The 21,774-nt window shown below is 55.6% G+C and overlaps 2 protein-coding genes across 3 annotated transcripts; one reads left to right on the top strand and one right to left on the bottom strand.

Annotated features, from left to right (window-relative positions):
* Positions 1–3,662: 3,662 nt before the first annotated feature.
* Positions 3,663–15,736, top strand: FHIP2B (FHF complex subunit HOOK interacting protein 2B). Of its 2 annotated transcripts, XM_079142329.1 has the most exons (17): positions 3,663–3,810; positions 7,331–7,409; positions 9,056–9,228; positions 10,549–10,653; positions 10,747–10,869; positions 11,065–11,310; positions 11,419–11,615; positions 11,900–12,008; positions 12,227–12,303; positions 12,581–12,770; positions 13,380–13,525; positions 13,640–13,771; positions 13,879–13,969; positions 14,145–14,288; positions 14,620–14,760; positions 14,937–15,037; positions 15,179–15,736. In XM_079142329.1, the coding sequence occupies exons 1-17, from the start codon at positions 3,766–3,768 to the stop codon at positions 15,315–15,317; spliced, it is 2,238 nt and encodes a 745-aa protein (XP_078998455.1). In that variant the 5' UTR covers positions 3,663–3,765; the 3' UTR covers positions 15,318–15,736. The 2 variants fall into 2 exon arrangements, with proteins under 2 accessions (XP_078998455.1, XP_078998456.1); XM_079142330.1 differs by lacking the exons at positions 14,937–15,037; positions 15,179–15,736 and having other exon boundaries at positions 13,640–13,782; positions 14,620–14,759.
* Positions 15,737–17,763: 2,027 nt separating this feature from the next.
* Positions 17,764–20,958, bottom strand: NUDT18 (nudix hydrolase 18). The gene is made up of 3 exons (XM_079139057.1): positions 20,649–20,958; positions 19,567–19,780; positions 17,764–19,318 (listed from the first exon to the last, which is right to left on the bottom strand). Exons 1-3 carry the CDS (start codon positions 20,808–20,810, stop codon positions 18,723–18,725), a joined length of 972 nt encoding a protein of 323 aa, XP_078995183.1. The 5' UTR covers positions 20,811–20,958; the 3' UTR covers positions 17,764–18,722.
* Between the last annotated feature and the right edge of the window lie 816 nt (positions 20,959–21,774).

Genomic DNA, 21,774 nt, shown 5'->3' with positions numbered 1-21,774 from the left:
ACCAGCCTTGCCTGACTGGGACATCAGTGTGGGGAAGGACAGTTGGAGAGATGTCGCAAGTCACACACCTAAGACAGGAGCTGGGGCTTGATCCAAGGCCCCCAGAGGAGTTTCTAGACCCTTTGGCTAAAGCAAAAGCAAAGTAGATAAGAATCACTCAAATCTGAACAATTATTTTCAACTGAGCAGCAGCACAGGGCAGGCAAGGGGGTGCAGGGACAGAGAAGCAGGCTCCACGTGTGTGTGCTCGCCACCAGCATCCACTGAATGTGCACAGGCTTGCCCCATGCTGGGCATTAGGGACACAGCAGTGACCAGGCCAGCACAGCCTCTGTCCACATAGAGCTCCCAGGTTATTGGGGAAAATGTCAAGGTCATTGCACACCCAAGGTTGCCAGAGACAGTGTGTGATCAGAGTTAATGGGGGAATATTTGCTGCCAGCCAGATCTGATACTACATCCCAAAGGGATTTTTTTTTGCGGTGCTGGGGATTGAACCCAGGGCCTATGTGCTCGTAAGGCAAGCACTCTACCAACTGAGCTATATCCCAATCCCATCCCAAAGGCTTTTAAGGGCCTGGTAATTTAGAGCTGCTCAGTGTGGGGCTCGGTCTCTAAAGCAAAGCCTTAGGGAGAGTCCATGCCTCCTCCAACCCCGCAGTCACACAGATGTAAAACCAGGAGATTAGTCCAGTGGTTTCCAAAACTTTTTAATAGCAAAGCTTTTTTTTTTTTTTTTTTTTAAAGATCTTACAGGGCTGGGGTTGTGGCTCAGTGGTCGAGTGCTTGCCTAGCATGAGTAAGGCCCTGGGTTCAAACCTCAGCACCACATAAAAATAAAATAAATAAAAATAAAATAAAATAGTTGTAGGTATTGTGTCTACCTACAACTAAAACAAAATATATATAAGCAAAGATCTTACTATAAGTAATTAGCGTAAGTTGAATTTCATAGTTAATTATGAAATTAACTAAGAACAAAGAAGCTGTCTGATGAAAAATGTCAAGTCGAGGGTTCTCTATGACAGTTGCACTTCTGTCAAATGTGGCATCTAATTTATTATTGTGTTTGGTGGCACAGTATTGAGGGAATCCTGATTCAGCCACAGAATTGTGATTTAAAACCGTGTGAGTGGATTCCTTCAACTCTTCCCATGGAGAGGCAGCCACCCTGGCCCTCTCCTTGCATCTGGACTTGGTGCTTCTCATTTAAAGCAGATGGCCCTGCAGGGGCCTGGACTCTCCATTCAAATTGATAGGAGAGGTACCCCCCCCCACCCCCCAAATGAGCTAACCTGGCTACAGAGCTAAGTGGTGTCTAACACCTTCGTCTTTCACTGGAGTTTTTAAAGTAGCACTTTTTAAAGTCAAATGAAAGGTTATGGGCTCCCTGGGCACTTGCGTTATTCCCTGGAGTTCCTGGAACCACAGGAAAGGGAGAACGGCCGATTCCATCCAGCCAGCATCCTTCATCTGTGAGGAAGTGGACCCACGAAAGGGCAGCAACTGGACTGGAACTCAGGTCTCAACTTCCTGGGGTTTTTCCCTAAGTGCCTCCCCACACATAAAACAGCCCTTTCTTCCCTCGTTCTGACACATCGTGGCCTAACAGTCCACATTTCCCATAGGGGTCCTCATGCGGGAGCCTATCTACAGCTGAACTCTGAAAATATCTATTTTGCCCTATGGTGACTCAGTTGTACTGCAGCTTCCATTTCACACACACAGTCACCTGGGGCAGGCCTTGGTCTCCTGGGCCTCTATCTCCCTGAGGAACAGAGCCCCAAAGGCTGGCCAGGGCCTGCAGGGGAAAAAAAAAGCCAAGACCCTAAAGCTCTAGGCTCTACAATTCTGGGAGGAGCTACTCTCTCCTCTCCAGTGGGATTTTTTTTTTTTTTTTTTTTTTTTTTTTTTTTTTTTTGGTACTGGGGATTGAGCCCAGGAGCACTTTGCCACTGAGCGACATCCCCACCCTTTTTTAAAATATATTTTTAAATTTTGAGACAGGATCTTGCTGAGTTTCCCAGGGTGAACTTTTAATCTTCTGTCCTAGCCTCCCATGTTGCTGGCATTACAGGTGTGTGCCACCATGCCCAACTCTAGTGAACTTCTTGTGTGTGTGGTGGTAGGGTACTGGGGATTGAACCCAGAGTTGCTTGCCACTGAACTACATCCCAGCCCTTATTATTATTATTTTTTGCAGTACTGGGGATCGAACTCAGGGCCTTGTGCTTTGCGAGGCAAGCACTCTACCAGCTGAGCTATCTCCCCAGCCCTTAGTAGTTTTTGAGACAGGGTCTCACTAAGTTGCTGAGGGCCTGGCTAAGTTTCTGAGTCTGGCTTGGAAGTTGGGATCCTCCTGCTTCAGGCTGGTGAGTCGCTGGACTGTGCCACCTGCACAGTGGGACTCCTGATACCTTCCCCTCTCTTCATATGATACCAGTGATTAACAGAATTACATATTAAACAGACAACAGCCCTGATCTTGGGAAGAATCTCTATCTGGAACTAGAATGTCTACTCCAAAGACCCAGGAAGCCCTGCTAATTGTTGAGGGCCCTGTTTAATTCTACCCCAGCCCCACTAGTGATTGAACCCACGGGGGTGCTCTACCACTGAGCTACATCCCCAGCCCTATTTTTTATTTTGAGACAGGGTCTCAATAAGTTACCCAGGCAGGCCTGGAACTTGTGATCCTCTTACCTCAGCCTCCAAAATCACTGGGATTACAGATGTGTGCCACCTGGCCAGGCCTGCCTATGTAATTCCTGGATGCAATTTCCCAGGGCTGCTTCCCACTCTGGAGACCCACCATCTGTTTTGTTTTTGTTTTCCTTAGTGTGGCTTGGAAGGGTACAAGTTGTGGCTTCCTCCCTGGGACCTCTAGAGTAGTAGAAACAAAATGGAGCCACATATAGTTTTAAACACTTGCTATGCCTGTAATCCCAGCTACTTGGGAGGATGAGCAGGAGGATCAAAATTTCAAGGCCAGACTTGGTAACTTAGGGACACCCTTGTTTCAAAAAATAAAAAATGTTTGGGCATGTAGTTCAGTGGTAGAGTACCTTTAGGTTCAATCCCTAGTATTAAAAAATAAAGGAAAATAAGATAAAAAGGACTGGGAATGTAGATCAGTGGAACCCCCTGGGTTCAATCTCCAGTACCCGGGAGCCGGGTGGGTACAAAGCGACAAGTGTAATTATTTAACTCAGTATTCCTAACACATTACCTTCCCAACGTGCAATCAACATAAAACATGATTAGGGAACTATTTAACATTCTTTCTCTTCCTGCCATACTTTCCGAGACTGGGTGGCCTTGGTCTTGCGCATCGGGCAGGACCCGCACGTCTCCGGCGCGCCACAGCCACAGGTGGCGGGGCCACTCTGTGTGCAAGGCTGGGGCGCAAAACGTTGGGCGCACACCCTCAATTCAGAAGCTCTAGCTCCTCGTCGAAGGGAAACCGATTCACCGTAAGGGCCTTTTTCCAAGGCGGGGTCGCTGGCGGTCATCGGCTCCCCAGGACGCCCGGTGGCCCGGCCCGGCTGCGCGCTGCGTGGCTCCGGCTGGCGCCCGGCTCGCGGGCCCCGGGCGCCCCCCACGCGGCGGTCCCAGCGACCCGGGCCCGCCGGCCGCGCGCGTCCCCAGCCCGCCGCCCGGGGCGGGGCGCAGGGCCCGGCCCCGCCTCCGCCGCCCGGCGCCTCCTCCGCCAGCGCGCCGCCGCTGCCGCCGCCGCCGCCGCCCGGAGCCGGCCGGGCCGCCATCATGCTGAGCCGGCTCGGGGCGCTGCTGCAGGAGGCCGTGGGGGCGGTGAGCCGCGGGCCGGGGGGCGGGCGCGGGCCGGGGAGGCGGGCGGCGGACGGGCGCACGTCCCCTCGGGCGGGACCCCTCCCCGGGCCCGGCTGGCTCCTGGGCCTTCCGTCGCGGGTCGCCGCCTCGGCACCGCGCGCCCCGTGGCTTCTTCCGCAGGCGCGCAGGATTCCCGGATCCTCTCCAGACCGCCCCACTTTCCTGATCCCGCGCCCCGACCCCTTCCTCTCCTGCTGCGCGCGCCCCACCGCTCCCCGGCTCCCCAACTCGGCGCTCCCTGCCACCCACAGTTTCCTCCCGGTTCCCCCAAAGCCCCTGCCCTCGCTCCTGTCAGCTGCGGTCCTCTCGCTCCCTCCCTCACCTGGGTTTGAAAAACAGTCGCCCCTTCCCCTCCTCTGAGCCCTGCACAACTCCCAAGACCCCGATGGCGGTCAAGCCGTGGGAAGTACGGGCCTTGGGTGACCACGTCCCCAAGACGGGAAAGAAACCGTGCCCTCAAATAGCCGCCTGTGGGAGAAACGCGGTCTACAGCACGCATCCAGCCGAATTGACCCTGATCGGGGGAGGGGCCTGGTGGCTCCGGGGTGGCCTGGTGTGAAAGAATGCACTGATTTTTCACATTCTGTCAGTATGTGTTTTTGCCATTTTCTTTTGGGACAGGGCAGGTCCGGGACAGCCCAGGAGGGTTCACTTCACTTTATCTGCAAGATAAAGTGCAGTTTAGATAGGGTGGGAGGAAAGCCCTCTCCCTGAAAGCAGCCTTGCTAAGACGCTGCGAAGTTAATTCTTGTTCTCCTAATTGATGAGTTCAGAGTATCACATTGTCCCAGGAGAAACATCCTTGAGTTCCACCCCTCCCCACGTCACCCCCTCCTCCGTCAGAGGTGGTTGTGGTTCCACCTTGGCGGACAAGTTACGGAAGTAAAAACCTTACGCACACACACACCCCTCTTCTGTGCCTCCCAGCCCCTCTCTGCACCAGAACTTAGGTCTGAGCACCGGTGGAGGAGAGGTTCCAAATGGCCTTTCCTTTCTTTCCTATCTGTCCCCAGTCTCAACAGCTGTCATCTTAGAAAGTGATCTGATAAGCTAATGCCAACCGTGGGAAAAGGTCCATCTAACAAGGAGAAGGGATGGACATCCCACCTGTTCCTTAAAATGCAGGGAGTTCAGGCATGGCACTGGAGATATTGGGAGCAGTGGATATATTTTTAGGCAGGTAATCTCCCCACCGCTACCACTGTATGCAACATGTAGATGGTCCTGGAAGTGTGGCCCTGTGTGATCTGCTGACATGGGAATCTCTCTCTTCCACTCCACCCCTCTGGGATCTAAGTCTTTCTCTAGGCTGAGTCACCAAGTCACTGTGACCCTGGAAGCCAGAGTAAAACCAGCCAGAATAAGAATCATTTGGATTCTTTCTAAAACGAATATCTCTAAAAAGAAACAGTTTGGTGCAATTTCTTTGGTCTGGCATCGTAGTGGCTAGTAATATTCAGGTGGACTGTGACCCTGCCTTCTCTCAACAGTTTGTGCTGGCTGGCCTGCCCTCTCCTGGGCTTTCTGGTCTTACCTGAGTATTCTTTTTGGCTGAAAGCCAGCTTAAGTATTTTTGGAGACTAAATGATATTTGACGGAGATGAGACCCCATCACCGAAACATAATTGTGCTCTTCAGGGCTCAAGGGCATTCCAAGGCGAGGAACTGTGGAAAGAGCGTTCTCAGAGGTTTACAGGAATAGGTGGTAAATGTGGAGTATTCACCGTGCGCAGAGCCCTCTGGGGCAGGCTGGTGTAAAACACAGAGCCCTGGCCCTAGGAGAGCTCTCAGTTCAGCAGAGGTGACTGACTACACAGCCCAGCAACGTCACATAGACATTAGTAAGATGCAGTAGCTCATCATGGAGTGTTTGGAAGTCTGTGGGAGGTGACACTTCAGGAAGGGCCATGGTCCCCATAGCCAACTGAAAGAAGACAAGATTGCCTGGGGCCAGGATGAGGAGTGCCTCAAGTTGTCCTTCTGGTGTCCCCCTTTCTCCCCTGGACGCCCTGGCTTCTAAGCGATCTTCCTGCCATCACCTGCTTTCCTATACGAGGCTGTCAGATGAATTTTCCAGAAACACTGCTTAGAAGGTGGCATTGACCTGTTCCTTGCTGCCTGCAAAATAGTCCCCGGACTTCTTGGGTTGGCCGTGGAGGCCCCACAAACTCATCAACCCTGTCCTTCCCCAGATGCACCTCAGAGTTCCCTTCTGAAGGAATGTCTTTCTTCTCGGTTGAAATCTGATCCAGTTCAAGCTTGAGTTCAGGGGTGGCCTCAGTATAGCCTTCCCTGTTCTGGCCTGGTAAAAGTGACCCTGTCTTTTGTGAGAGTCCTCTCGCCACTCCCCTGAGGCCTCATACTTCTCCCTTGTGGTTTAGTTATTCATTGTGATTTTTCCGTTTCTTGAGGACTGAGGCTTCGTCATTCTGGTCGCAGCACCCAGCTCGGCACTGTGCACCTGCTAGGCACTCACAAGATACTGTGCGGTGACCTGACGGGTGTGTGGCCAGCTCTGTGGGGTGGAGAAGCGCAAGACTAGAGAGATGTGTGCAGGCAGGAGTCCAGGACAGGGCTTTCTGGAGCTGCAAGCCTTTTGCTGGACCTCAGTAGGGACTCTCAGGACCTAGGCAAGTGTAGAGGAACTCAGGGACCCCAGAGCAGTGTACCCTGAGCAGAGGCCTAGAGGTGGAAATGAGCACCTGGGTCCAGGGACTGTTTGATGATGTGGTTTTCTCCTGCACACTTTCACTCTGCAACGGAAGAGGAGTGACCCTTTTTGGAGAAGTTTCCAGGGAAGGTGTTCATCATTGGGTCTGAGAACACGGAGATGGAGAGAACTGTCACAGAAGAGGGGAGCTTAGTGACTTGCACAGAACAGTGGCCCAGCTCTCTCAGAAGGAGTGGCCGAGGGGGCCGGGAGTGGAGTTGACTAGGGAGTTAAGGGGTGCAGCCCGAAGCCTTGGATGAAAGAGGAAACCCATAGTAGGGCTCTTCTATGCTGATGTTCCCTGTCCAGCTGAGTAGAGTCTGTCATGGCCTTGAACATGGATCTTCATAGATTGAAGGGACCTGAAACTTCGTCTTTGCAATGATTCTCACTTCTGTCATTCCATGGGTCTTGGTTCCTGCCTGTCCCTGTCTTCTAGCATGAGCAGGTTGTGTTGAAATGCTGTGTCTATTTCCCCATCAGCGTGCTTAGCTCTCCAGGACAGGGTCTGCAGGATAGGGACACGTGGGAGGAAGGGGTGGCTGGGGAGTGGTGCTGAGGTCCTTGGCAGGAGCTGGAGACCGTACTTGTGTGGCCTGGAGAGATGTTACTCTCTGAAAGGCTGAGAATGGAGTGGTTCCTCCAGGGCCTCGTGACCACCTGACTGGACGCTTCACAGGAGTGTGGGGTGTTTGTTCCTGGGAGCACTGGCCACGGCAGGCTCGTGGTCATTAGCGCTCCCATTAAGGTGTGGCTCTGCTCTCTCTGCAGCGGGAGCCCAGCATCGACCTGCTGCAGGCCTTCGTGGAGCACTGGCAGGGCATCACACACTACTACATCGAGAGCACAGGTGGGGCCTGCTTCTCCCCAGCCTGGGGATCCTGAGGAAGCCAGGGGGCAGACTTGGTCAGAGGGTCACAGTGTAGGCGACGTGCACTGCCCAGAGCTGGGGCCAAGCCAGTGGAGACAGGGAACAAGAGGAAGAGAGAGAACCCTGGCTACCTGGTCTTTGTGGCTTGGTTGCAGCCTGCACAAGGAGAGGACCTGTAGGAAGGATGAGTCGGGATAGGGAGGCTGGGGATCTCTTGGCCTGACTTCAAGGCGAAGGTGGCTTCACCTCAGCTTCCTGCTCGGTAGATCCTCCAGGCCTTTATTCACTGCGTGCTTGTGCCTGGTGAAAAGAAATGGAACACATTCCCCCTTTCCCTGAGCCAACCTAGGACATGTCCCTTATGGAGACAGTTCTCCATAGAGACAGGAGGAGAACAAAAACCAAGGTCTGGCATATGCCTGGGTCCTTCTCTCTAAGCTGACACCTACCTTAGAGGGCCACAGTCTTGGGTCATTTGGCCCCTGAGACCACTCGCCGAGGGGCAGAATCTGATTGGTTGCTTTGTAGTCAACATACCTGTATTGGTGGATGCAGAATGGTTGCCAGGCAACCAGATCCTGCATCCTTAGCTTTCCACTTCCCAGTGTTCAAACTGTGTGATTCCAGGCTACACCATTTCGAAAGCTTTCTTTCCAGCCTGAACCAGCCCAAGAAATTACAAAGCGGCCTTTGGGCACTCTTAGGACCCTCTGAGAATTCTTTTAGACCAGGTTTCTTAGTCTTAGCACAGTCCACATTGAACTGGATTGTGCTTTTAGGAGGAATGTCCTGGGAAGTTTTGTCTGTTGAGCAGCAATTCTGGTCTCCATCACCTGCCCGCCATTGGCACAACCATAAATGTCTTCAGACCTTGATCCCACCCCATATCCAGTTGGGAGCCACCCCTTTAGACTACAGCAATCTAACAGAGATCCCCAGACCACGGGAGAGTGGGATGAGATCGAGAACTGGCTCAGACCCACCTGGGGCTTTACCTGCATCCAATTCTTTAATTTCCAAAATGGTTCCTAGATCCCAGGAGGCTCCTGAGAGGAGGAGGCAGCCTGCCTTGCTGAAGAGCCTATGCCTTAAAGGAAAGCTAGGGGGTGCTCCAAGGCCAGTCCCCAAAGCTTTCTCTAAACACCCAGCACCCTGTGCGGCTGGCTCCTGAAGCCCTGCCATGATGGCAGAGCAGGTCGGATGGTGTGCAGATTGTGTCCTGTTTTGTAGAAAACGGTACTGCCCTCTGTGAGCAGAGAACGGGCATAAACAGGCTCCAGGGGGTTGTCACTCAGGAAGCTTCTAGAAATAGCCTGATATGTGATAGACCCCTGAGTTCTCAGCTGCTCACTCAAGCCCAGAGCAGACAGGCAGGCAGCTCCTAAAATGTCTTCCTGTGGGCCCATGATGTGTCCCTGTCCTGGGGCTTGTAGGAAAATGACCCTCTGATAAAGGCTATATCCTGGGCCTCATCCAAAAAGACTTGAAGATATATGAACTGTAAACTTCCATTTCCTAGTTGTCCTCAACCCCTTACCTCATCTCCCAGATGCGACCTACCCCTTCTGGGCTCTGAAAATATCCATTTTCATCCCACTCACCCTTGCTTTCTGAATCTCCGTTAGATGAAAACACCCCGGTCAAGAAAACAGATATTCCCTGGCGGTTGAGGCAGATGCTGGACATCCTGGTGTATGAGGAGCGGCAGCAGGCGGCAGCTGGCGAGGCAGGCCCCTGCCTGGAGTACCTGCTGCAGCACAGGATCCTGGAGACCCTGTGTACCCTGGGCAAGGCTGAGGTGGGCACGCCCAGGGAGCCTCCAGAACCTTCCATCCCAGCCAGCCCCGGATTCCTTTTCTGCCCTGTCCTCCCACATACCCACACTAAGGGTGGATGAGCCAAATGGAAAGGGTGCTGTGGTGTCTCTCTTGGGGCATCCTACCTCCTCCCAGAGACTCCTGTTCTTTTTGTGCTCATTTAGCAAAGATATACTGAATACCTGCTATGTGCCAGGCTGTGTTCTAGACACCGGGGACACCACAGTGATGAAAAGAGACAGGAATCCTTATGGATGAGGGGCAGGATAATTGTGTACAGTTGGCCCTTGTTATTCATGGGGGATTGGTTCTAGGATCCCACTATATCGCCCCTTAAATACCAAAATCCATAGATGCTCATGTCCCTTATTTTAAAATGGGGTCCTGGATCCAGTCCCCCATGGATACCGAGGGAGGACCATGTTTGCATATAATCTATACACAGCCTCCTGAACCTTTAAATCCTGACTAACCAGGTGTGATTGGTACATATATGTAATCCCAGTGGCTCAGGAGGCTAAGGCAAGAGGATCACAAGTTCAAGACCAGCCTGGACAACTTTTAGCAAGACCCTGCCTCCAAAAAAAAAAAAAAAAAAAAGAGAGAGAGAGAAAGGGCCGGGGCTGTAGCTCAGTGGTAGAGCACCCTCAGTTCAGTCCCCAGTACTGGGGGAAAAAAGTCATGTGTAGATTACTTGTAATGCCTAATACAAATGTAAGTGCTCGCTGGGCACAGTGGCACATACCTGCAATCCCACTGACTCAAGAGTCTGAAGCAGGAGAATTGCAAGTTCAAGGTCAGCATTAGCATCTAGCAAGGTTCGAAGTAACTTAGCAAGACCCTGCTTCAAAATTAAATAAAAAGGGCTGGGGGTGTATCTTGGTGGTAAAGTTCCCCTGGGTTCAATCCCTGCTACCAAAATCAAAATAAGTGTATGAAAATAGTTGTTTTCCTACATTAATTAGGGAATAATAACAAGTGACATGTCTGTACATATTCGGTACAGATGCACTGTGGGATTTTTCTTTTTCATCATTTTGATCTCAGGTTGGTGGGTCTATCCTGTGGATGTGGATGGCCATCTATCGTATGTTTGATGATGACTCAGTTGTAGAGAAAACTAAGGCAGGAAAGGGGTTTGGGAGTGCAGGGAAGGCCAGTTGACAGGGAAGGGAGTTTGTGAGAAGGCAGCCTCCGAGCTGTGACCAGGAGGAGTTGAGCCCTGGGGTTTCTGGGGAAGAGCGTTCTGGACAGGTAGCCGTGGCCTGGTCTCTGAGAGGGTGCTCTGCTCTTGACCCCAGTACCCCCCAGGCATGCGGCAGCAGGTGTTCCAATTCTTCAGCAAAGTTCTGGCCCAGGTGCAGCACCCCCTGCTGCATTACCTCAGCGTCCACAGGCCTGTGCAGGTGAGGGACCAGGAAGCCAAGGGGTGTCTGAGAAGGAGGCCCTCCTGCCCCACCACCCTACTCCCGTGTCTTTCTGCCCCATTACCCTTCCAGAAACTTCTCCGACTTGGTGGGACAGTCTCTGGATCCCTCACAGAGAAGGAGGAGGTGCAGTTCACCAGCGTCCTCTGCTCCAAGATCCAGCAGGATCCAGAGCTGCTCATGTACATCCTCGAAGCAAGTATTTCTGCAGAGAACGGGAAGGGGAGGACCTGGAACCTCAGGGGCAAGCCCCCTCATCCCTTCGAACAAGCAGAGAGGCCACAGGCAGCTTCCCTGAGGCTCCAGGCTGAGGCCCTGTCCCTGTACTCTTCAGGGAGGTCCCAGCCAAATGGTCTCCACTGCGACCAAGGCATGTCCCCTTCTTTGCAGGGTAAAAAGATTATCAGCAGGAAGGCGGCATCCAGAGAGTCTACCACCCTGCCCAAAGACTCTGCCTGCCACCCGGACAAGGACAGTTTCCACAGTGGTGCTCCTGACAAGGGTTCCCAGCTGGATGGGGAGCACTGTGGGGCCCAGGCCTTGAACAGCCACCTGCCTGCAGAGACTGAGGGGCCAGATAGTGGGACTGGGGAGAGTACCCTAATCACCTCCCTGCTTGGACTGTGCAAGAGCAAGGTGCTAGCTACAGTGACGAGGGCGGAGACAGGGAAGGGTGGGTGAGTTGCTGGGAGGTGACTTGGGGCTTCCAGTGCCTGTCCCTGATGCATATCCCTGTCCCCTCAGAAGAGTCGAGTGGCCCTGAAGGCCCAGGAGAACCTGCTCCTCCTGGTAAGCGTGGCCTCCTCAGCAGCCGCCACCTCTCTGGCACAGAGCAGCCCCTGCTGCATGGCCCTCACAGAGCACCTTTGCCAGCTGTACCAGTCCCTGCCTGCCTTCCTTGACCCTGCAGACATCGCGGCTTTAGAGGGCATCAGCTGGAGGTAGGTCCTTGGCCACGAAAGGCCCGAAGCTCATTGCTCTGGTTTTCCACATAGGCTGGGGACCCCTGCTGACTACCTTCTTGAGGTTACAGAGAATCCCCAGGGGCCTTGTCACCCTTCTGAAAGCTTCACTTCTGCAGTCTCTGATCACAAGGCCTGCAGGAGTCCTGGCTCCAGTAATAGAGGCTCAGAGGAGGAGGAGAGGGCTGGCTTCCAGATGTCCCTGGGGAAGATCTCGAAGCTTCTCTCTCGCCCTCCAGACTTCCCACATCCCTCTCCCCTAGGTTACCCAGTGCACCATCCGATGAGGCATCCTTCCCTGGCAAGGAGGCCCTGGCTGCCTTCCTGGGCTGGTTTGATTACTGCGACCACCTTATCACAGAGGCACATGCGGTGAGCAGGGGCAGGCATAGCCGGGTGCTCTCATGGCGTCCCTTACCATCCCAACTCAAGGGCAAGTGGAGCAGAGGCCTGTTGCCTGGGGCCAGGAACCAGCAGGGTCCCTGTTAGCCAGGCCCCTCTGTCTGGCATGCAGGCACTGTGAAGACAGTGATTCCCAGGGAAATTGTGATGGGTATGAACATGGCGGAGACACACTCTTTGATACTCAGGTGGTTGCGGATACCTTGGCAAAGGCGGTGGCTGAGAAGCTATTTGTGGAGACTCTGCAGCCCCAGCTCCTGCATGTGTAAGTGTCTGCCCTATTTCTTGGGCCTTGGCCCATACCCACCACACCAAGCCCCTTCCTGTCCCTTTAAGCCCAGGAACCTCCTTGGTTAGAGTTGCGTCTGTATGCTTCACTGGTTAATGTGTGACAGGCCTGCCCCTGACAGCACATCACTCTGAGCTACATGACCTCAGTAGGGACATGTTAGCCAGAGAAGGAGAGCAGCAGAGGGTTCTGTGCCTGTGCTCTCTCCACCTAGCTCAGGCTGCTCGCCTGGCTAAGGTCCCTCTCCCTGTAGGTCTGAGCAGAGTATCCTGACCTCCACCGCCCTGCTGACGGCCATGCTGCGCCAGCTGCGCTCCCCTGTGCTGCTGCAGCAGGCTGTGGCCTTCCTCCTGGGCACCGAACGGCACCCCGCAGTTGTTGAGGATAGCCCCCGCACCCTGTGTTCACACCTCATCAGACACTGTGACCACCTCTCGGACGAGGTAAGACAGGAGGGACACCTGACTCTGCTCACCCCCACCCTGCCAAGGGGGTCTCCTGAGCACTTCTTCCCATCTTCATTAGCTTGCCCAGGAGATTCTGCCTCTGAGGCTTTGAGCCCCTCAAAGCAATGACAAGGTGATTGGCAGCTGAGCTGTTTTTGTTACCCAGTAATTTTCTGTGACAGTATACTCTTCATGGTGTTGTGTGGTATCATAGTTTTCCTATTTATTTGGCTTGTTGGAGGTTCAAGCCCTCTGTGATATAGGGGAGGCTGATAGTCCCATCTTTTAGACGGGGAAACTGAGGCAATGACCTTGCCTCAGATAGCGCATCAAATAAGTAACAGAGCCGGGGATGTAGCTCAGTGGTGGATCTCCTGCCTAATGTGTGTGAAGCCCTGGGCTCGACTGCTAGCACCACACACACGAAAGGTAGCATAATGACTTCCTGCTTCCTGGGCCACCCTCCGCTCAACCTCGCACCCCAAAACCTGCCACCTTAACCCCTGGCCAAGGGCAGTGACCCCTCCCTTAGAGGACTTTTTTATCTGGGCCGGCAGTTCCCAGGCACTGAGGTGGGGGGCACCCTGCCACCCCCTCTTGCTCCAGATCAGCATCGCCACACTGAGGCTGTTCGAGGAGCTGCTTCAGAAGCCCCACGAGCAGGTCATCCGTGACCTGGTCTTGTGCAACCTCGAGGGCCGTCTGTATGTGGCCCGGGGCTCACCAGAGCCCGAGAGTTATGAGGACACCCTGTAAGTACAACTGGGAGGCCCGGGGCTGCCCAGGACCCTGCCCAGCCCTCAGCGCACCCATGAGCACCCACCTGCCCATCCGTTCATTGGCGCGTGCGTCCGCTCTGGCCACAGAGACCTGGAAGAAGACCCCTACTTCCCCGACGACGGCTTCGACTGCAGCTTTTCGCCCCCTGCAAAGCCTCGTGCTGTAGCTCCTCCCACAAGTGCCCACGGCAAGACCGCAGTCACCGAGATCGTCAACAGGTGGGAAGCAGGTTAGGCAATCGGAGCCCCTTGACTCATGTTCTGTTTTGGGGGTCCAGTGAGCGGGGAGCCCAGGGAAGCACCTCCACACCTGGGCTCTCTCTCAGTTTCCTCTGCCTGGTCCCTGAGGAGGCCAAGACCTCAGCTTTCCTGGAGGAGACTGGCTATGACACATATGTCCACGATGCCTATGGCCTGGTGAGTGGCACCTCTGCAGTCCCCTCTTGCCCTTCCAAGGCACTGGGTTGAAAAATGCCTTTGATTTCCTGCCCAGGGGGCCCCAGGCCCATCCCTCCTGCAGGGGGTCCCTCTGCTGGGCCCTTCTGGGCCTGCTTCCCCCACTGTTCCCCAACTCTCCCGCTTTCTGCTTCAGTTCCAGGAGTGCAGCTCCCGCGTCGCCCCATGGGGCTGGCCCCTGGGTCCTACACCCTTGGACTTCCATGAGCCCGAACGGCCTTTCTTTGAGGGTCACTTCCTCCAAGTGCTGTTTGACCGAATGGCCCGGATTTTGGACCAGGTAGCCAGTAGGACTGGGCCCCAGAAGAACTCCAGGCTGGGGCTCTGAGTCTTTCAGGAGAGCAGGTGCTAGCCACAGGGCTCGGCCCCTTCTCTGGGTCTTCATCTCCATGGCCCCTCGCCCTTCCCAGGCGGGAAGCCCCGTCTCACTTCTGCTTCACGTGCCCTAACATGCTTTGGCCCTCAGCCCCAGGGAATCCATGACACACACATCACGTGAGTCTCCCACCCCCGCACATGTTCACACCAGCCAGGCGCCTTGCTGGGGGAGTGCAGAAATGCTCGCCACCCCCTGCCAGTCCTCCCAGTATTGTCCATCTCGTTCCCTCCAGCCATACAGCCTGAACCTGCAAGTGACCTCAGTCCTGTCCCGGCTCGCCCTCTTCCCCCACCCCCATATCCACGAGTACCTCCTGGATCCCTACATCAACCTGGCCCCTGGCTGCCGGAGCCTGTTCTCTGTGCTTGTTAGGGTAAGAATGCTGGGGAACGGGCAGGAAGGGAACTGGCCAGGGGGCTGGGGGCTGGAACCCTCGCCAGTGCCCGGGAGAGCACAAGTCCCCACCCCAGCTCCATGGCACAGCAGAACCAGGGGAGCCTGCAGAAACGTGGCTGGTCCCCATCTCAGTCCTCCCGGTTCCCATTCCAGGTGATTGGAGACTTGATGCAAAGAATTCAGAGGGTACCCCAGTTCCCAGGCAAACTGCTCCTGGTACGCAAGCAACTGATGGGCCAGGTCCCCGGGGAGCAGTAAGTCACCAAGGGTACTGGGTGGCTCGGGTGGGAAGGTTGGGGGAGTGTCTGGCCACGGTGTCAAGCCTTGACATCAGGCTGTCATGCTGGGAACAAGCCTCCACCACCCAGCATGTCCCCTGTGCCGTCTCCCCTCAGGCTGGAGCACCAGACCCTCCTTCAGGGTGTGGTCGTACTTGAGGAGTTCTGCAAGGAGCTGGCCGCCATTGCTTTCGTGAAGTTTCCCCCACATGGTCCTCAGCTGAACCTCTCCCCACCCCCGGAAGGGCAAGTCTGACCCAGGAGCATGACCGGCGGGTGGGGAGACTCCCATCCACAGCTCTGCTCAAAAGCTGCCTCCTGCCTGGCCCTGCTGCCACTGCTGTCCTCCAGGTTGAGGGCCTCAACTCCCAGGCCAACTCCGGGAGGCCTTGACCTGTTGACCACACAGCCCTGGGTTTCAGGGAGTGGGCTTCTAAGGTGCCCTAGAGCAAAAGAGATGGCTTCCCAGGCAGTATGATGTCCTCCGGCCTTCTTGGAGAATCTGAGTAATGGCCAGTGAGCGCCTGGACCCCTGTGTTGTGACTCTCCCCTCAGTACTGGCCATGTGTGGCCAGGGCCATGACCTGTAACAGACAACTCCAGGGGCAACAGGGACTGAGCTCCTGGCTCCAAGGCTGGCCAGGAACTCAAGCCAGAGAGACGGGGACCAGAAGCCCTGAAATTTGACAGTTTTTCCCTGCCTTCTTGGCTTGAGCCGCAGAGAGGGGGACGGTGGGGGATGCCCCTCTTCCTGCCCTGCCCTCCTGGAGACTATTGCGAAATTCCCAAACTGCCTCATGGCACATGCCCAAAGCATGCTCCGCACCCAGGCGGGGGCAGCCACTAATGAGAACCCCAAAGCCGTGGCAGCCAGGGCAGGTGGGCGCCTTGGAGCTGGGGAGCCAGGTGCCAGTCCACAGCTCCAGCTGCTTCCTCTCTGGCGCCTTCCGAACCCGTCTCAGCAGGTCCTCAACACCTGGGCAGAGAGGTCAGTGCAGGGGAGGCCATCCTTGCCCTCCAAAGTCTACCCTTGCTCAGTGTTCTCTGAGGAGCACAGGAGCTCAGGGTAGAGACAGGCAGGCTGCCCCTGCCTCCAGCCCCCCGAGGCCCTACGGGGAGGGGCTGAGGCACAGGCAGCCTGGTGTTGTTCTCCCCGTGTGCACTCCACCGCTGGGCTGCCACTCCACCCGGCCCAAATCTGTCTCGACCTGCAGGAGCATGGGCGTAGCCAGGCATTACCTCACAGCAGGACTGCAGTGGCTGGCTTGGCTCCTGGGCAAGGAGGAGCAAGCCAGAGCCCCTTTCGCTTCCTTTTCCTGCCCATGCCGCTTCTAGAAGCCTGGCATAGGTTGCCAAGAGGTGACATGAAAGAGAAGGGAACTCAATGACCTCTACCTCTCCCGCATTCCTCCCGGCGGGGGAGGACTCTGCTGCTTCTCGGAAGAATGCCATGCACGTGTGCATGTGTGCACAGGGCGTTGGGTGGCACAGGAGAGCAGATGGTGGCTGGATTGGGTCTGGACTCAGATTCTTAAGACGTTCGAGGGTCCGAGAGTCACAGGCCTCTAATCAATGCACTTTGGCATTTGCACGGTGTCTTCCCCAGATAGCACAGCAATAAACAGTGTGACTGCGTGGACACAGTGGCTCCGTTCTTCTGCCTTCTCATCCCCTACCCAGAGCTTCACTGCTAATTTGGGCCCATCTTCCACCCCTAGGAAGCCAAGTTCAATTCCTTTTCCAGCACTGGAGCATAGGTGGGTGGTAAATAGAGACAGGCTCTGGTAGTGCAAATCCAATATTCCTCCACACCTGCCAGGAACCAGACTCTCTTGGCTGAGCAACATGACACTGTTTCTACTTAGCTCACCTACAACAGCCTGCCAGCCTGGGAGCGACCAGGAGGGGACAGGCGGTGTGGGAGTGTCTGCATGCAGGTCTCCTTTTCCTGGGTTTGCTGCGTGCTGTGTAACTTTCATTCTGAAGGGTGGGCCTGACATTTAACACCTTCGTCCTTAGATGTATTGAGAGGGGAGGGGGCTCCTCTGAGAGGTCACTAAGAGCGTTCCAGGGGTAGAGGGGCAGAGAACTTAAAGGGCCCTCCTGTGGCTCTCAACCAGGTGCATATTAGAATCACCTAAGCTGGCTTTTTTTTTTTTTAACCCCCCCCCCACCCCCCACCCCAGTAACATCCCCAGCCCTTTTTTAAAATTCTGAGACAGGTTGCTGAGGCTGGCCTTGAACTTGCCATCCTCCTGCCTCAACCTCCCCAATTGCTGGGATTATAGACATGTGCCACCATGCCTGGCTCCTTTTTAAAATGCCAGTGCCCAGCCCGCCTACCCCAGCAATTCAGTCAGTTCGGGGGTGGGGCAGAAGGGTATGGAAGTTCTCTAGGTGACTTTCATGTGCTCCCAGTGTTGAAAACAACCAGGCTAAATAGTGGGAGGGAATATCGCTGCCCTTCTGACAGGGACGGGGACATCTCTCAGACACTCCGTGAACCAAAAAGTGTTCAGAAGATGTGTCCGTCTTCAGAGGGGCCGAGGAGTTCAACCGCTCTCCAGAGGCCAGAAAGACAAGATGGTGGCTGAGAGAGAAGGCAGGGACTGGGAAGGGCCAGAGTTCCCCTGGCCCTTCCAGTCAGTGTGTTGTCACCCAAAGGAAAGCCCATTCAAGTGTTCCCCTGCCAGAATCAGAAATCTGTGCCTTAGATATGGTGATTAGCACACGATATATTTTATTTTTACCTTCGGTTTTCCCCTAAAATTCATTTATTTGAAAAGAAAAAAAAAAGGAAAAAAAAATATATATATATCCTGCCATGATTTGGCAGGAATCTGAGAGGAACTGAAGAAAGGGTTTACCACAGCTCAGGCTGAAAATGTAAGCAGGCAGAGGCGAGAGGGAGCGGGTAGGGCTCAGAGCCTGGGAAGCTCAGGCAGAGGCAGGGGTGGCATTTCTGGCTCCAGTCCCACCTGCACCTTCCCGAAGTCCCCACTGCTCAACTCCTGGAGGGGTTCCTCCTAGTCACATCCTGCCCAGCAGGATAGAAAAGCCTGAGCCCCGGTGGGCTGAGTGGTTACAGTGAACAGCAGGAGGTACCAGCCCCCACCACCCTGTTGGTGCACTGGGGTGGGGGGACTGAGTGGCTGTGGGTGGGACAGGGGAGCAACAGTTCTCGGGAACAACAGTCTCCCTCACTTCACCCCCAGAGACATTTAGGCAGGAAAGGCAAGGTGAGCAATTTACTATTTACTCAGCAAGGGGCCCTCCTTCAAAAGCCTCCCTACACCCTCCTCCAAGTCAGAAGTGCTTGGAAGAATCAGCATGCAGGCCTTTACCAAGGTGGGCATAGAAATGATGTGGAGATGCCATCTGGGGATCCGAGAGCTTCTCATCCGCTTCGGGAAAAGCATGTGTGTGTACCCTCAAGGCAACTGGGTGCTTGCGCTCTAGACTTCCTGCTTGATTAAAAGGCACTGTCCCTTTTGACACAACCTGTTCCACAGAGTTCCCCAAAGTTCCCCTGGGAATCAGGAAAACGGCCCCTAGGCTCTGTGCAATCAGACTGCCAGCCTCCTGCCTGCCTCAGAGGGAGGAAGGCAAAGTCTGGTAGAGACGCCCTACTGCCCAGCTCCTGCTCACAGCTGGCACCTCTCTATCTGTTTAGTGGGACAACAGAAGATGGCTGGAGCCTCTCCAAGAGCTGGGTTTGTAGGTCTCCCTCCATCACCTTCCACCAAAAATAGTTCTCACCCAGAACCTTTGGGGGCTCATCTTGGACCCCTGGGTTCCGAAAAGCCACTGTCACCAGCACATTCAGGCAGATGCCATCTGTTTGTTCTTTGCCCAGGTGCTGCAGTCCGAGCAGCCCCTTGGTCTCCACTGCCAAATTGTGCAGGGTCAGACACTCCTGTAGCAGCCGCAGGACAGCCACCTTGATGCCACCCCTCTGCTCCATGGGGGTAAAGCCACAGGCAGTGATGGGCAAATGAGGCATCCCCACTGTGCCCACCAACACCCACACTGTCTGTACATTAGTAAAGGTGGTCACCAGCCGCTGGCAGACCAGGCTGCAAGGAAGCTCTTGGGGTAGAATGAGAGGATGCCTGGCTTGCTGGCGGTACTGGGCAGCCAGCTCTACCAGGTGCAGGATGTCATGGGCCCGCAGTGGAGTGGGCAGGGAGATCCGTGGGTACCAGCCAGCCTGCAGAGACTCAGCATCTGCCTCCTTGGAAGTCTTGAGAATTCCGCCTAGGGGAGATTTGGGGGACAGGAAGAGGGAAGGTATTAAAAGGAGTGTGGGGACTGGCAGGTTAAGGAATGCCCAAGAACTCCAGCCCTGATCAGGGAGGCCATGAGCCCCCGCGCTGCAACCAGCCAATGCCAATCTTGTACGAGTCAGAACAGGGCTGGCTGTGGAGGGGCTCATCTCACCAGAGGACAAGCTGGGGGAAAGGTGGCCGTTGGCCCCTGCTCACATGCCACCAAGTGGGCTGTACCTGTGGGGCGAGCAAGGAACACGAAGCGGATCCAGGAGGGGCCCCGCTCCTCCACCAAGAGCAGTGTCACAGGCTCACAGTGCAGGCCAGCCTCCTCCTTCACCTCCCGCTGCAGTGCCTCCACGATGGTCTCCCCAGGCTCCATTCTCCCCGCAGGAAGGTACCATGACCCCCGGCACTCCCTCTTGGCCTCCTGGATCAGTAGCACCTCATCCTGAGGGGGCAGAGAGAATCTTCACCCCCAACCTGGCTGGCAGTCTGGGGCTCCAGAAGAGCGGCCCTCAAGCAAACTTCCCCACCCAGGAGTGGATCTGCCCAAGACTCCCTCAATGGTGGACACCTTCAGAATGCTGAGCTTTCCAGGCGACTGGCCTTTGTGTGGCTAGGGGCAACAGACATCTCTGTAGTAATTCAACCCTCTGTGAATTCAGAAAGACTTCCATTTCTGCAAGGGGCTAAGAGTCCTGGGAGCTGCTTCAGGGGCTGCAGATGAGAGCAGCCACTGTCCCATACTGATTGGTGTCTATATATATCACAGTGTAGCTCTCACCTCCCCCTGGGGTTTACAAACTGCTCATGGCCAGGCCCTACTCTGGCCACAAGCTTTGAAACTTGTAGCCACCCTCCTCTCGGCCCCTATGACCCACCCCTCCCTACGGTCCTGGACCCTTGTAGCTGTCATTACATTGACTAGTACAGACATCGGCCCAAAAAGAGCTCTCGGGGTGCCCAAGGCCTGAGTGTAAGCTCCCCATTCCATTCCTTGGCAGTCCTAGCCAGCCGATAGAGGGTCCTGCTCCATGTCACCGGTGCTAGAGTCCTGGGAAGGGAGGAGGTATGCCATGGCCCTCTCCTCAAGGCGCTGAGGCCTACTGAGTGAGACCACCAGCTCCCGGGCCTCAGTGTCCTCCTCTCTATCGGGACAATCGGAGGGCTCAGATGCTAGTGTGAGAGTGCTTGGAAAACTGGGAAGCGCCACGCACAAGGCAGTGGTGGCTGCGGCCGGCGTTGGCTCTTGGTCCCCACCTGGGCTGGCTGCGCGCTCCCGAGGCCCAGAGGAGGGCCGGCGGGCGGACGCTCACCTGCTCGTTGAGGAACACGGCCAGCACCACGTAGCAGACGTTCTTCCGCAGCCGCACGGGCGCGGGCGGCTCGCCTGCCGGCCCCGAGTCACAATTCTGTACGTGCAGCCCCCGGCCCCCCAGCACGGCCGCCAGCGCCCGCGCCAGATCTTCCGATGCCATCGAGTCCCCTGGCAGGCGGCGGCGGCCGAGACCCGCAGACTCCAGAGCCCGCTGGGCTGGACGTGGGCGAGCGTGGGCTCCTTTGCCCACGTCCCCTCCCCTGCAGCCTCCGGCCGGCGCGAACGCGGAAGCGCCCGGCGAGCCCCGCCCGCTGATAGGCTGCGTGTTTCCGCGGCCTGCACCGATTGGCCGACCCGAGTCGGTCACCGAAGGGGCGGGGCAGCCCGTCAGGGGCTGGGCTCCGGGCTGGGCTGAGGGGTCCCTCGCAGCGCTCCTGCCCGCTTGTCGTTCCTCTCTCTGCCGGGCGATCTCCCGCCGCCAACCCCTCTAATTCCTCCAGCTCGCACTTGTCAGTGCGGGTTCCGACGGTGACGTCACCCTGCCCTCAGGGTGCTGAGCGCCCGGCGCCCGGTGTCGGTGGCGTCACAAACCCGATGACGTTACAGAGATCGGGGCCCGCCACTTGGACCCACTGTCCAACTTTCATCATAAACAAATTAGGGCACTGCCCGTGATGATCATCTTCCAAATAACTTTCTTCTTACTTCGTTAAATTGTACTAAAGGTCACGTGGCCGGGCGGACACAGACCAATGCCTTGGAGATTCTGATCTAGTTGGAGAGATGGACATAGACATTTCATAAAAAGTCAACTGACGGTTATAGGCTAAGCGCTAAATCATTGGTTTGGGCAGAGGATGTGACAGACGGAGGCTCAGAGGAGGGAGAGGACAGGACTGGGATGGTCAAGGTGGGGCAGGGTTGGGGACGGTAGGAAGGGATTTGGGGCTGAGAGAGAGCCTGGAATCTGGGGCTCAGCCTTCATTAGAGGGCCCCTGCTCACGGTATTTCCCATGCAATTTCGAGGCCGCCCTGCCTCTGCTGCAGACTGAACCCGCGGAGGGTTCGGGTGGTGCCCTCCCACCCAGCATGCAGGGCCTGGCGCATGGAGAGCGGGTGTGGAT

This window comes from Sciurus vulgaris, assembly GCF_902686455.1.
Source record: "Sciurus vulgaris genome assembly, chromosome: 5".
Classification (NCBI taxonomy): Eukaryota; Metazoa; Chordata; class Mammalia; order Rodentia; family Sciuridae; genus Sciurus; species Sciurus vulgaris.
Note: the sequence above shows the minus strand (reverse complement) of the source record. Positions and strands in the feature narration are given on the sequence as shown.